This window comes from Argiope bruennichi, chromosome 4, assembly GCF_947563725.1.
Source record: "Argiope bruennichi chromosome 4, qqArgBrue1.1, whole genome shotgun sequence".
NCBI lineage: Eukaryota > Metazoa > Arthropoda > Arachnida > Araneae > Araneidae > Argiope > Argiope bruennichi.
Window position 1 is genome coordinate 9,918,607 of NC_079154.1, and position 16,836 is coordinate 9,935,442.

At 30.4% G+C, this 16,836-nt stretch overlaps 1 protein-coding gene across 2 annotated transcripts in view; it reads right to left on the bottom strand.

The window, feature by feature from the left end:
• LOC129965565 (uncharacterized) overlaps positions 1-16,836 on the bottom strand; it is a 240,866-nt gene that overhangs the window by 92,963 nt on the left and 131,067 nt on the right. For both annotated transcript variants that reach the window (XM_056079567.1, XM_056079568.1), the window contains exons 3-5: positions 14,317-14,400; positions 3,441-3,547; positions 3,286-3,347 (exon numbers count right to left, since the gene is read on the bottom strand). In XM_056079567.1, coding sequence (XP_055935542.1) covers positions 3,286-3,347; positions 3,441-3,547; positions 14,317-14,400 — 253 coding nt within the window. The remainder of the gene's footprint in view (positions 1-3,285; positions 3,348-3,440; positions 3,548-14,316; positions 14,401-16,836) is intronic.

Sequence of the window (16,836 nt, forward strand, 5' to 3'; positions counted from 1 at the left end):
ATCATATCGATAGAATAACTGAAAGATTTACGCTTATATAAAATTTTGATTCACAATTTGCTTAATTGTTAGTGAAATAGCTAAACATTCAAATTCATACAAAGAGCCATAATTTCAAACATATATTTTTTGAAGTCAACGTGGCAATGTGGAGATTCGTGATCTTCATTTCTAATTTTTGGACGATTGCTATGCATCACTTTTGTTATACATATCATGAACCATAAAGTAACGGATTGTTTTACATTTATATAAAGTTTTGAACCTTAATTTGTTTAAATGCTTAAGGAAATCACATACGAATGATTTTATTACAACATTTAAACAACTATTAAATGGACACACTGTACTTTATATAAAATAGCTGTTTTAATGAAGTGCTTTATTTAATTTCAGCTAAATTCCTACTTTTGTAAGTTGATTCATTTTTAGATGAATTCGGAACCATTTAAACCTTTCAGAATACACTAGGGATGCATTTAACATGAACAAGGACAACCATTTGCAGTACTAAAATAAAATAAAATATACAAAATTGTAAGCACCTTTCAGTCGACCAACTACCTTTTTATCCGACATAAACAAACAGATTATCGAATACAATTACATAGCAGAATTTCAAAGTGTTTTAGAGTATTGTGTTGATTGAAATTCAGTTGATGTGCCATTTTGAAACTTCGCACGGAAGTCGAACATGCCTTTTGAAAAGCAGGCATTTAATTCTACTTGCATTCTGCATCTGACGGCTTTGAACTGTTTCTGGAATTTTATTAATCACCGACACGAACATTTGACATGTTTCACGCAAAATTAACTTGTAACATAACGTGTAGTTTTCGCTTCTACTTTATAGCCTATTGTATTTGTCACACGAAGAATCATGGTACTTTTACATTAAAGGAATGAAACGATCCGATTAATGTTTTAATGTTGCCGTTAAAATTTAAAACTGTAATTAAGCGAAAAAAAGATTCATTTCGCTAAGAGAGATATTTATGTTTAAGGGCTCAAAGGAATTTAGTTAATTTTTCTTAAAATAAAACTTAATTTGAGCGTAAATGACGCTTGATTTGAATTGTTTGTTGGCTTGTGCAGCTGAAACGATTCAAAATGGTATTAAAGTTAATTTTATCGAGGCATTTAAAATAAAGTGTTCCATTTAGTTAAATTAACGGTATGATTCGGCATTTGCAATTAATATAAATCACAAAATTATCGGCTTAGCCATTGAGAAACTTTTTAAAATATTCTCTTAAACTTAATTCCCAAATGACGAGCAAATTAATAGATTTTATTCTAGTGATATAGAAAATAGAAATGGAAAAATTTAGAGATAGATGATTCAATAAACTGACTAAAATTAGCTTTTAATAAAAAAAAAAGAGAAAGAAATGTAATGGAATTAATCTATGTGAGGCAGGTTGCATGACATTTAAACAGGTATTATTACAGGAAAAACATGATTCTATTACTATATCAGCTTTTTTAGTTTTCCTTGTTTTAATTATATTAACGTCCCTTTTAAAAGCAACACTTGGCCTATTTTGGGATGGACCTCGTCATTTTGAGCCGTGGTTGGATGACGGGAACGACATCTGAGCTAGCACCCCCTCTCCAACCAGCGGGAGGACGTTTGACTACAACGAATATAACGTGTACCAGACCCACTTACACGACATTTCGTCATTGCAATCGGGTTTCGAACTTGAAGCCCTCCGGTTCCGAAGCCGAGATCTTACTACCAGGCCACCGCGATCCTTACTAGATCAACACCAAGACCAAACAATCTTATTTATGATGCAGTCTATTGATTGATATTCAACATAGTTTAATTTGTTGTCAATGCTTCGAAATGAATGAATCTATTCAAAAAGAAGAAGTAGATTTCAAATATTTATTTTTAATGGATGAGAGTAAATAGAAACACATACAGCACAATACTGGATAGTGGAAAGTTCAAAGTTTTATTCTATGAATTCAGAAGGAGGTCTATTTTTTGTGGGACAAACGTCGAATCGAAAATTCATTTCTTGCCAAAGCTGATTCAACTGATCCATCGTCATTGAATTCTCAGCTCTAATAATTCTATCTTTCAAATCTTAAAGAATAGCAGGCATAGGTTTTAAGACAAATTGGGAATTTCACTCCAATTTATTTTTCTATCGTAAGATATGATTTGTGCTAGGACAAAAGAGGAACGTTTCCTTTCGCACTAGAAAACAAGAGCAAAGAATTTGAAATTTTTTCTTTAGGGCTTTTACTAACAGATTCTGATAGGTATTCTTTGACATGTGTCGATTTAGGAAGGGGAATCTTAGGTATCTTTAAAAAAAAGGGCTTAGGTGTTTTATCCCTTCACTCGGAGTGTGGGAAGCTCTAACTCAGCAAATTTTTAGAGCTCGTCTTAAAATTAAATTTAAAAAAAAGTGAGATTTGGATCAGGAAAAAAGAGAAAATTTTAGAGTAAAGTAAGATGGGCTAATGTTGGATAAAAAAATGGGAAATTAATCAAGATTTAAATTATACTAAGATTATATATATGTATGTATATATGTTTTTGGCGTCCCCTTATTATCGAAGTCCTTGCTATGATTTGGTTGGCTGTCAAAAGTCACCCTCCCTCCAAAAAAAGATATAAATATCTATATTTCCCTAAAGGTTTTAAAAGAAGCAACCTGGCCCCAATAATTTGAGATAAGACAGGTTTGAACCTCAGTTACCACTAAGATGCTCAGTTTCCAAGACCGGACCTTCTCTTGGTGACTTTTCTCCAATCATAACATCAGTGTTGGTCAAGTCCTCAAGGTCCATTTCCTTTGAACCTCTTACAAAGAAGCAAACTGAATAAGATGTAAGACCTATTTTAATCTCAAGTATTAACTTGAAGCTCCGGTTCACATGACAATCAATAATATTCACACTTTAATATTTATTGATCACACAATGCATGCAGTTCTGAAATCGAGAACTAAATACAGGATTTCTGATTGACTTCTATATACCGTTCCTAACTGTGCGTGGTTTGCCATGTAAAATTGAAGTAAATCCATTGCACAACAGACTATTTAAATGCAATTATTAGTTTTAAAACAATACAGCAATGGAACTGGCTCTGTAATATTTTGCGAAAAAAGTTACACGTTAAAATAAACCGCGCAATATTGGTATTTCTATCTCTTGCACTTTGATCATATTTATTTAGTCCATGTTAATCTTTAAAACTGTCCTATTTGATATAAAAGAAGAATAATTAAAAAAAAAGAATATAAACAATCATCTACTCACCAGACTTCTAGGACAGTGATATTTTCAATAACTTCCAGACGGCCTTTGAATAGCAGAAAAAGCTGAAAATATACACACAAATCACATTAGAACTGACCTCATGGATATTGAATAAAAGAAAGTTTACACACTTTTCACAAAAGCTTGCTACTTACCGCATGTTCCATTTCTTTTTTAAATGTGTCCATTTTCTTTCTGTCCGTCAGAATGTTGTGAACTTTAGGATTGGTCAGTTTGAGAGACACTACGTAACGTACTCTATCTGTAAAACGAAAAAAAAAAAACCGCCATTTGAAATTTCTATATATGGAAATGCAGATAACATAAAAGTTATTAATGCAGATAACAAAAAATAGTTTGATTCTTTATTCTTATATGCATTGTGAGTCGTAATGTGTAAGTAGTTTGAATTTCATTCCATAAAGTTTGCATTACATTCTTACTTGCAAGCTGAAATAGTCATTCTTTATGATTATCATCTATTATATGATTATTATAATAATCATGATGATTTAGTAATAATTTATTATATCATCATAATATAATAAATATAAGCTAATACATAATATAATTGGAGCCTCATAATATATAACAAAAATAGTTTTGTACATTTCTTCTAAGAACATACTATCATGAATTCAGAAATTCGATGTATACTGAAATTCTTTTGTATTTTCTACAATAAAAAATCTATCATTTCTAGAAATGAGCTTCATGCAATACACAAAAATTTTAAAAATCATGGAATAATTTTATTTGGTTAATGAATAAATAAATATGTAAAACATCTGAAAAATAACATGAATGTTATATTAACAACATTATTTGAACGAATAATATTATTAACATAATATTATTTGTTATATTGAAAAATAATATATTAAATATTATTTCTCATATTTTAAAAAGATAATCTGACAAATAATAGAATAATAAACAGATTTTTAATTCTTCAAGAAATATTTTTCTCCGATTATATTCAATAGTTCATTTGTTCTAATAATTGCAAAATATTTGCAATTAGAGTAAAATTTAAAAAAAAAATAGAAAAAAAAAAGGTGACGATGGAGTGAATTATAAAAATTTATATTCCAGTAAGTGGCATTTAGATATTGAAGTTTTTAGATACAATGATTTAATTAGCTTAATACAGTGCGGATTTTCTATTATCTAGAAGGATTTAATTTAAATGTGATATACATTCATTTTGTTAAGTACGGTTTCTGTTAATAATGAAACTTATTACGCGAGTTACAAGGAGGTTGGATTTAAAAAATTCGTTCATTGAGTCTAAGAAAAAACACGCATTGACGTCAATTAAGTTAAAAAACAATTTTAAAATTTTTACTGTCCAGCTTATAAATATAAGCCAGTGGACCATAGCTAAACTGAAACATGTGACATCAAACGCATCACGAGATAACTCTCATATCAAGATAAAATCCTTCAACGGAACGAAAAACCATTCTTTCATAAATCAAGATAAGAAACTGAAAGGTTACAAAATATAAGGAATCAAAGGGTTTGAGAACTCAATTAAAAACATTGTAAATTTCAAAGGTGAACAATTGAAATGTCTGTGGCAACATTATGATAAGGAAAACCATAAAACACTTTTATAGAGATTTCAACTGCACGCGAGACAGAACGTGTTATTCAAACGCAGTGATATCTCCATCTATTTATTATTTCACTATCTTTGAAATGGATGTGATGAAATTCAAAGATAGCTTCACTTTAGTGGTTTTCATGGATTTATATTCTGTTAAGTATGCATATTCGATCGTCGGTAGCAACTTAAGTTCTGTTAAGAAAGAGAGAGGAAGCTCTGTTTAATGTATCATTTTGTCTTGTTAAATATTCCTGGGTATGATCTCAGCCAAACCTTTTGATGACTCCGTTAGATTTCGGAAAGCATTCACCAACCTATGTTCTGTAGCCATTGTTTAAAATTTTATTACAAGTAGATATCAGCCCAAAATACTGATCTGATGATTATTAAGCTTGGTTTAGAAAATACTAAAGTAGGAAGAGTCAGGAAGTCCTAGGGCGTAGTATTTATCTGTCCTTTCTCCACTCATCGGTATCGTTCATCGACTTCTGACTTTGTTAATAAACAATAAGTACACAGATATTGCACTCACGCTCTCCCTTGCCCAAACACTGGCATTGAGGGTAAATATATTCCTAACCATACACCGTAGCCAGGATAAGAAGTGCCAAAGGAATAAAAAGACTTTTTTGCCCCCACTCATCATTAGTGGCTTAGCAACTGGTAAATGATGATCAGAGCATTTTATTATTTTATCATATATAATATATGACTTTAAACCGGTGAGTATGGTCATCCCGAAATTTTTCGCATACATTTTAATAAACTTGTCATGCCAGAGAACGCCTTGAATGTCACTGGTGTGCGATAGTTACAAAATATTAACTTTTGACGTGAATTTAGCATTTTTATTGAACCTACCGCGTCATCATTGGCGACTTTTTTGATGATTAATCCCTGCCATGCTGTTAATAGTTTACAAAAATCGAATTTGTGTTTATGAACCGTTTGTTCTACAGATTGAAACAAAAATTTGACACAAAACTACACTTGCAGTCAAAAAGTCCTATCCCAAATTTGATATATTTGTTATTGCGTTACTCAGCTACAGTGTTTACATTGTGGCGGATTGTGATGTGCGGGAATAGAACTTGGGACCTTGTGGTTCGCAGTTCAATAACATGACCACGATACAAAAGCAATTGCTCGGGATTCAGAGCTGTTAACTGGCTTATAAGCTATTCACCACATCATCTTTCTGAAAGTATAGATTGACAGACAATCAACCCGTAGTTGGATTTAACTCAAGATTGGAAAGGTCTTTACACTATAGATGTTAAATCCATAAATCGAATTTCATCTATCTAGCTCTCTTCGTTATATACTATCGTATTAACTTATATTTGAACAACCTGACAGACAGAACGTTGAGAACAGATTTTACTCAAAATTTGAAAGAAATCTGCAAATAGACCATAAACCAAATTTCAATCGTTTGGTTCAAAGCGGTTTCGAGTTATTTTTGTCATAGACAGACAGACGGATACTTTCTAAAAATGTGTTTTTCGAAATCAGGGAGCTCTAAAACGTAGAATTTCGTCAAAATCTTGAGTTTGAATATTTTCAAAGATTACTAAACTTTCTCCATACAACGTAAAGGAGAAAGTAAAAAAGGACATAAAAGTACTAACGTTTTACCTCCATGAGCTGCATTCAGAGCTTTTCTATGAGTATGTATACCTCTCCCCTCCTTCCTTAACGCCCACTAGTTGAAGAATAAATATACCCAAATATAAGTGCTGTTTAACTTTGAAAGAAGAGATCCGATCGATAGGTGGCATCTTTCTTCTCAATGTTCATATCAGCTGGCGTCTCAATAAAACAATTTCAGTGCACTCATTAAAATGTTTGCATTAACAATTTCTATGTCTATTTAACCATGTCTTTATTAGCTTTTGGCAATATTATGGTAAAGGAACTATAATACAAAGACTTCAGTTGCTAATCTAGCAAATTCATTAAAAAATATTAATGCATATATTACTTAATATGTTAATGAAAAAAATACCTTAAGCTCAAAGAAATTAGTGAGAATATTTTTCTCCTTGTTTTTTTTGTACGAGTTCAGTATGATTTTTTATATGAGTTTTATATGAGTTCAGAATATGGTGTGTTTCGGTTTTAGATTCGTATTTATGTGAAGAAAAATAAGTGCACAATTTTAAATCTCTTCCACTTGACCAAATGAGGCGTAACTTATGATAAGTGTTCTACCTTCCTTGAATCAAATCAACATAACAACTCTCATAGATTTGTCTTATTCTACTTTTGCGTAGACAGACCCAAAGAATTGATATTAAGACCACATAATAAATTTCTTTCTTTTTACTGTCTGCGTAGACGTACAGAAGACAAAACTCCAAAAAAGGTCCTTTTTCAAACATTGTAAAGTTTATAATGTGAATATTTGTTTAAACAAAGAGTTTAAACTTTTGAAGATTATATTACAGTTTTGAATATTTAAAATGGATGAATGCGGAAAGGATACTTTTCATTCAATTTATTGGTCCCGTATAATCATTAAATAAAAATATAAACTATAAATATAGACATAGGATAGTAACTTATATCCACTGTAGCTAAAATTGTAGCTAAACACTCGTTTGTTGTAAATTTTTAATTTGATTAAACTGTACTACAGCGCAGTAAACAATCTTTATCTAGCTCAAATTTATGAGCTAAGACACGATCAAAACAAATTCCTTTGTTCATGTTTAATTTAACTACGAGATCTTGTGCAAGCCATAAAAATATATATCATATAAACACTTTTCAGCCGAAGACATTCGACAACTCAACTCAAAAACACTCGACAAAATGCAAAGCACAAAGAACTCAGGGCACGTGTCAAAACGAGTTCTGCAGATTAGATTTCGCGATGCTAACCAAGTTCGAATGTTCTCATGTAAGAAGATATACCTGCTGCATATCCTACAGGATTAAAGCGCCGCATAAAAGGATGAAATTAGAGAAGACGAAATGAAATGAAAAGGGGAAGAAAAAGAAATGGCTTTGACTCGAAGAATGAAATTGGATTCTGTTTCTGAGACAAGAAGGAATTTTTCATTTTTAGCAGAAAAACAAATTTCTTATTTTCTAAAAATTTTGGTGAACCAAGAGCAAATATTAAGTACAATCTTATTAAACTGATATAAAATGTGGGAGAAGGACTTGAGATTAGATTCTTTTTGAGAAATATTACTCCTTGTTACGGAAGGCTTTATTTAAATTACATGTTTTCCAAGACATTTCTTTGCAAAGAAATAATAGGAACTGACAGCGACTGCGAAACATGCATTGCATATATTATCTTTGAATAGACGCGATAGAAGAATGTGGAATATCATTTGAAAGAAGTTTAAAATCGAATTTAATCTTGGAATTGCTTTAAAGACATTTTTTCCAAGGCAAAACGAAAGATAATTATCATTTAAAATATGGAATACATTACTTCATCCAGCTAAATTTGTGCCTAGGAAATCTAATTTTATACGACATTTTTGATTAGGTGAAAATTTGAAATGAAAGTCAGTGACTCTAAAAATTTTTTTCCCCTGATAACAGCGGAGAATCGACTTATTTGAATTTGTTTTGCCATTTTGTTTATTATTTAAGAAACTTAGAGATGTCTCCGTCTCTAAAATCTAAAAAGAAAAAAATCGTGGAAATGTCAGAAATCCAGAAAAGAGAATTTTGAGTTAAATATTAAAAACGCTTGTGACGCAGTTTGATTTAATGTTTTATAAATTCCAAAACGAAACGTCATCAAAATGAAATGTATGAACAATCATCTGTAAATTTTATGAGCCAATAAAGCATCTGCAAGTTTATAGAGACTCGTGGAAGAACTGCTAATATAAAATTGAAAGCGTAATATTCTATGAGAGGAATTCGAAGCGACATAATGGATTCAACACTTGTGACGTGATAGCCATATGAGAAACTAAATTATGCATATTTTCCAACATTTAACTGAATTTCGTTATATGTCGGTGATGTGATGGCCTTTTCTGCCGTAAAAAAATACAAATACTTTTACAAGATAAATTACTCGCTCCTAATTTGGTTTGTTCATATGTTTATTCTATTATAATGATTATGAGAAATAATTCATTCTATTGTAATGATAAAAAGAAAAAAAATACTTCTATTATAAAGATAAAGAGAAATAATTCACTCGATGATTATGATAAAGAGAAACAATTCGTTTTATTAGAGTTATAAAGAGAAATAGTTCATTCTATTATAATGCTGAAATTAAATTATTCATTCTATTAGAATGATAAAGAGAAACGATTATTTCTATTATAATACTAAATTCTTTACATGGTTCATCAAATTTTATAGACAAAATCGTTAATAACAAGCATTAAAATATGATAATAATTCATTCTATTATAATGATTAAGAGAAATAAATCATTCCATTATAATGCTAAAGAGAAACAATTCTTTCTATTATAATGATAAAGAGAAATAATTCCTTCTAATTGTAATGATAAAAAGAAATGATTCCTTCTATTAAATGATAAAAAGAAACGATTCGTTCTATTAGAATGATAAAGAGAAACCATTCGTTTTATTATAATGATAGAGAGAAACAATTCATTCTATGATAATACCAATTTCTTTACTAGATTCATTCAATCTTATAGAAAAAAATCGTAATAAAATCGTATTAAATTTTATTTAGTCTAATGAGCGAAAACAGAATTATTTCCATGAGCATAAGCATACCATCAATGAGTAAGCTAAAGAACATCAGGGAATAATGTTGAACAGTTGTTTCAGATATCGTTATCAAAACACTACCAGACAACTTTAAGATTATTTGTACTTCTAGCTGCCATGAGTTGTCATAGAATCAATGCTCACAAATCATAAGCTAATAAGATGAAATCATCACAACTATGTTACAAAATGAAGCGGAATAAAATCGAGCCATTATTGCTGAAACATTTGTCAGATTTCCACAGGACAAATTCGAAGTCAATTTTAGATCTAGCTAACGTTCTGATCAGGACTATTATTTATCATAAGAAATGGTATACTTGTATATTAACCGCATTCTTTGGTGAAATTAGTTACGAACAATCCAAAGAGCGAATGATTTTTAACGATTAATCGCAGGCATACGGTTAATACGTAAATACCAAAATGACCCCAAAATCCAAGAAACTAGAACTTGAATAATTCTAGGAGATATTTTCAGCCATTTAAAAAAAATTTTCCTCTAAAACATACAAACTGTTTTGAAAGTAGTAAATGAAGCTCTGGTAAGAATGTAGGAGTAATATAAATAACATTATTAGTGCTTGAAATAAATATTTTTACAGCCATCATGAGGAACGATTAACAAATATATGAAGCATTTTTATTCTTAATCAAGAAAAGAGTTTCATTGGATTAACTTTTTATTTTATTTTCAGAAATAATCATTAGTCAGGTAGCCGCTTCATATTTAGTTTTCAATGAAAATAAATTGATTTTACATAGTTAGGAAACACTCCATTCGACTTCAAATGAATGTGGGAGTAACAAAACTACGAATAAACTTGATTCAAATTCATCAGGGGGCGATTCCAGACCTCATTCTGAAGTCAAATCTTTTCAGATCACAATTCTAGAATACCAAAACAACAATTAACATTCCTTCCAAACAATTACCAGACGAAATTTATTTTCAAATAAAATGCGAGACTGTCCAATTCCAGAATCCGATTCTTTTATCCTTATTCGATTCTTTGTCCTGAATTAGCGCCATTTCTTTCTATGTGTTTTTTCAACTCCTTTTTTTTTTGTCCTTCGTTTTTTCAGTTCTGGTGGTGTTTTCTAGACTGGGACCCAAAGATCCGGGGGCAATCGGCGAAGCTCATTTCACGGCTAATTGAGCTTCCTGATTGGCCTTTTACCGCAGACGATTCGCCTTTTGCGAAATGTCGTAAAAACCGTTACTTCCCGTGGACTGTCCTCGCCTGTTCGCGAGAAGAAACCATAAAATTAGATTAGAATTTTTTTTGTTCTTTTTTTTAACCTTTTGTGCCCACTGAATTTTGCTTTTTATTTATAAAAGTTAACGAAGTTTTTATAACTACTACAATCTATTTTTTCTCCCACATGTTCATTTGACGTTAAATAGATTGGAATGGTTTTTTTAAATGCCCAGGCCTCCATAGCTGTAATTCTTATTTTATATTCCTAATCTGTAATGCTTTTAACGTATATAAAGTGACATTTCTAGAAACAAAAATTAATTGAAAAATTAACAATGTTGAAAAAAATTGTTTTATCAGCATTAAATTTTTAGAAAGATACCGTTTTGTAACATTTGTAGAAAAAAAAATTGAAAAAGCAATACAATTTAAAAAAACATTGGGAGAACTGAAAATGAAATCAAGCACAGACTTAAACTATTTGCTTAATGGGCAATATTTTCAATATAATCTCTTAATGGCTTTAATTTGAAAAGTTTTTTGTTTGCGTTTAATCCTCTGTAAGCTCGGAGAACAATTAAATCTCCAGCTTCTATAAATATTTAAAAAAATAGCTACATTGAAAAGTTTTTCAATGTTTTTTTTAAATGGTTTGTATTATTATGAATATAGAAATAAATAATATTAATGACAATTCACAATTATAAATATTAAAAAGTATATGCGTATTTTGGTACTTTGGTATTATCCCGTCAACCTCTCAACGCTTGCGAAAATGCGCCAATCCTCGCGAAATGCGCCAAAGGATTGGCGAAAGTGCACAAAGACGCAAATCTACCTTTTGGCGATAATATCGGGTTTGGGGAAAATAATCGACGGGATAATCCCAAAGTACCTGTCTTTTAAATATAATATTGTTTGCAAAATTCCCTTTTGTGTATTTTAATGAAGTTTGGATCCACAAAATCAGTTTTTATTGCAGGGATTTTAAAGATCTTTTATGATTTCGTAAAAAATAATTTATATTAAATCATCTGTGACGAAGAATTTAAAAGCTAATTTTTTGAAAAAAAATGTCATTTTAATGTTGCGCAAACGATAAAATGAAATATAAAGAAAAAAAAAGAAGTGAATTGGTTTGAATTTTAATGCTATGTTATCAATCAATAATTGCCTTCATTTTTTTTTCTTTTTTGCTATATGACTATATATCTTCCTTTTAGTCCTTTGAAAGAGAGAGAGAGAGAGAGAGAGAGAGAGAGAGAAAACGTAAAAATCACGCAATAACCTCAGAATTTATTTAATAAGAATTAAAAATTAAATTCCTTTTTAATTATTTTATTTTTTTACAGAAAATAGATATTTTTATTTGGTCTTCAAATGAAAAAAATCATTCTTCCCTCTAAATTTCTGCCGATGTCAATTAACGTATTTATAATTAAAATATGTTCGTTATTTTTGAACTGATTCAAGCACCAAAGAAGGATCTTCCGCAAACACATCCTCAGTAATTAATATTCCGATAATGAATTCATTATTAGCGAATCCGGAACTACATCAACAGCATATTCATCAATTACCTTCTTAGATCTTATCTCCTCGTTGCACGTGTTAATCGTTCGGTATTTCCTAAAACCGTTTTATTTAGCACTTTACATAAAATGAAAAAAATAATATTCCTTTCGGCAGGCTAGAAGGTAAAACCTCCTTTATATCTATGTTACTATCTGGCAACATAAACTGTTGATGTTAGAAACAGTCAAAATTAGGGCGTGAGAATCACTTTTTAGACCCTAACTTCTAAGATATTGCAGTTATTAAAAAACTTTATTTATAAAAGTTGATCGTCTTAATGAAGCACTAATTTGGCTAGTTAGAATTATTTCTCTATCCTCAATATTGAAAAAATTATAGCGAAATGAAAATTTCACCCCCCCCCCCCATCCCATCACCACCATTTCCACCTCTTTTGAGCTAATGGGCCCTTTACATCGGCATTTTTATATTTCTAACAACATATTCCAAGAAAGTTAAAACCAAACAAAATTACTCTAGGTATGCTGTTTACAAGATAAAATGGACAAAGCGTTGTAAGCATATTATATATAAACTTTTGAACGAAGAGTGGTTTTAGATTCTAGGGATCATGATCGGTAAAGAACTGAAGAATTGTTCCGGAAGTCTTGTCATGAGAACCATTGTAATATGTCATCTTCCTATAGGAATCTACCTAAAATATCCGAAAGTATTATTTTGATAATATATTTTCCATTGAGAATGTTAAGTTATATAAATGTTCCAGTATTGCAATCTTTAACTAGCACGAGTCTTAACTACATTTATGCGTATTCAAAAATTATACTTTCTCGGATCGTATTTCAGATTCCAATCTTTTGGAATTTCTTTTAAATACCAAGTTTCATTTTATGCCTAGTAAAATATATAAAATTAATACACCAGAGAATAATGTTCTACATACGCATCACCCAGTAATAAATGCTCCAAAAATGAATTAGCAAAAAAAAAAAAAAAAAAAAAAACATGCTTCAAAGCAAATTTAACAATTACTTTTTTATTTCTTTACGTATGCATATAATCGTTTGATATATTTTAAATTAAAGTTTATTATGTACATAAAATGAGTGCACCAAAGAATAATATTCTGCTAATGCATCATCCACAAGCAAACGTTCCAATGACAATTTATTAATTAGTAAAACCGGAAATATACCAACATGAATACGGCAATTATCTTCTTATTTCTCTTTGTAATAATTTGGTATCTTTTAATTACCTATTCCTTTTTAAACTTCATAAAACACATAATAAGCAATTGATTAATCGCCGATATAAAAAGATCCGCAGAAATAAACACAAGGAAACAAATCTTTGTGAATGATGGAAGCAATCATTAATAATAGAAACTGTAAATATATTTTTTATCAAAAGAAACTGTTTGGAAAAAAATTGGATACTAATAACTCCTTAACTGTAGATTCAGAATATCAAATTCGTTCCAATAAATATATTTTACAAATGATAAGTTAAAATTAAGTAATTCAGGCCTTAAGTAAATAAGGCACTATAATTCAATACAGAATGGTGCGAAATCCAAAAAGATCACAATTCGTGAATGAAATCTTAGTTGACGTAAACTGGCAACACTCTCTCCTATTTTGTTATGGTGTTGCCACATTGCTTCATTATTAAACAGAAGGTATCATCTAATTAAATGGTAAAGAAACTATACAATTAAAAAGTTACCCGAATGGAATAAAGAGTCAACCAATTGTAAAAAGAAGGTGCCATCTATTTAAATAGCATAGAAAATGACACAATTAAAAGGCTAACAATAGAATAAAGAGTCAACCGTTTGCAAGAAGAAGGTGTCATCTAATTAGATAGCTGAGAAAACTACACAATTAAAAGGTTAACCGAATAGAATAAAGAGTCAACCACTTGTAAGAAAAAAGGAAATGGTACTTACTTTCATCTTCAATGCATCTTTCGCCGTCGGTTGAATACTTCCCACTGGAACAAGTGTCATTGCAGGAAGGCCCGACACACTCGACTGCAAGAAAAGAACAACCTTTTTAAAATCAATAACATGGGTGATGACTTCATAAAAACTAAATAAGATTTCATTCCCTTTGAACTCCCACCCTCCTAACATTGCTAGAAGTGCTTCTAACAGAAGAAATATAACACGTGGTAGAAAAAAAGTTAAAAAAAAAAAGAACAGGTATCTTTCAGAATGAGTATCTTTTCAAGGTTGCCTTTTCCCTTTTGACAGTCGTTTTAAAACCTATTTTTCACTTTGACGACACTCGTTGAAAATACAAGGGGGAAGGGGGAGTAGTTTTAAAAGAAGAATCTTGAAGGTAGAGTTGAGAGGGGGAGCGAGTACAAAAATGTATTTTGAACGAAGAAAAGAATAAAGAAAAAAAAAGTATATTTTCGTTCTTTCAGGTAGTAGAAGAAAGGAACTCACTGGAATAGATACAGAGATGTAACTTTTCGCGGATTGGTGTGATTTATCGCCAGGTAATAAGAAAAAAAGTACTGGCGACCTATTTCTAAACTCCGATCACTTCTTATCTTCCGCGCCATGGCTTGATAGGTTTGGACCTCTCCCTCCCTTTGTTATTTTTTTATCGATGTCGCTGTCTTTCACTTGATAGGGTGCTTCGGCAAGCGACACGAAAAAACAGGGCAATAAAATGAAAATTGATCGATATTTGAAAAACAGAAGTGTCATTGGGGAGGGTGGGTGTACCAGGTATATGATATATATTCTGTCGGAAAGAAAAAGAGTCTTTAAACAGTATTTATTAAAGAAAAATGTTCCAGTGTTCTCGATGTTGCATCATTTCTAATTTTTTGGTGGATCACGAAAGAAATTAGCAACATGTAATAGGAGGAACAAATATTTCATAACATTTTCCCATTAAAATTTTTTTTTATAAATATGAACACAAAATGTTGTTCATTTAAAATATGGTACAATATATTGAAATCAAATACAAATTTCTAAATAATATTGTTTTTTAATTTCTAAAAAATAAGCAATTTTACAATCAAAGATTTTTTGAAAAAAAATTTCTTCTTTCTTTGGTATATTTTTTTAAAAAAATGCCCTAAAGCCTTTTTAAATTAAAAAAAAATCATGCCACATATCTATGACAGAAATCTGTGATTATACATTTTCCTAAATTATAGAAACGAACCTTAATTACTCAGAACCAATGGAAAATAATTTGACAAATACGCAATTTATTCGTACTTCAAAATGAAATAATAAGAACGTAATTCCAAAATTATCTGTGGAACAATATGAAATTTTCCAGGAGAAATTTGGAGGAGAATATATATATATATATATATATATATATATATATATATATATATATATAATCAATAACAGGAAGATAAAATAAAATCTATATAAAGTTAACATGTAAAATTGGACATGTAGAATCTAACGGAAATAATATAACACGTTAAATGAAGAGAAAAAAAAGCATAATCTTTTTCGAAAAGGAGAGAAATTTATTTTTTCAAGGTTATTTATTTATTTTTTGAGAATCGTTTTACAATCCATTTTTCATTTTGAGACATTATTTGAAAATATGAGAGGGTGGCTTTAAAGGAAAAATTTTGATAGCAGAGATTTGGCGGATAACTATCCATGGAATTTATGGAATGAAATTTTCCAGGGGAAATTTAGAAGACAGCTTTTTCTTTGAAATTTGATGATCATAAAAAGATAAATAAAGTTGATTCGCAGGATTTGTATATGTTTAATATAATTAATATACCACGTTAAAAGGAAATATATATAAAAAAAGAATAAAATATCTCAGCGAAGATTCTCTACTAAAGTTCTTCTCCCGCTTCAGAGAATCGTTTTAAAATCCATTTTTCACTTTAAAAATAAAAGGAGGGGGGGGGCAGTTTTAAAGGAAGAGTTTTGATGGTAGGGTTGGGAGGGATCAAAAAATATATCTGAAATGACAAAAAGAGTAAAGAATTTTTTTTTCTTCCGTTCTTGCAGGCACCATAAGAAAAGGACTCACTGGAGTAGAGAAATGCAACTTTTCACGGATTGGTATGATTTATCGCCAGGTAATAAGAAAAAAAGAACTGGCGACCTATTTCTAAACTCCGATCACTTCTTCACCGCGCCATGGCCTGATAGGTCTAGATTTACTTTTTTCTCTCTCTATCGATGTACCCGTCTTTCACTCGATAGGATCCGTCGACAGGTAACACGAAAAAAGAGGGCAGTAAAATAAAAACTGATTGATCCTTGAAAAACACAAGTGTCGCTGGATAGAATGGATGTGCCATATTTATAGTACACGGGGTATCGGAAAATAATGGAGGGTTTCAGAATGAAGAGGTTCAATTGCTGATTCATTTTATATTTACAATGTAGAATTTCGATAGTGTTGATCCAAATGCTATATTGCCAAATTGGGCCCCTTTTGTAAACAGCTAGTCACTC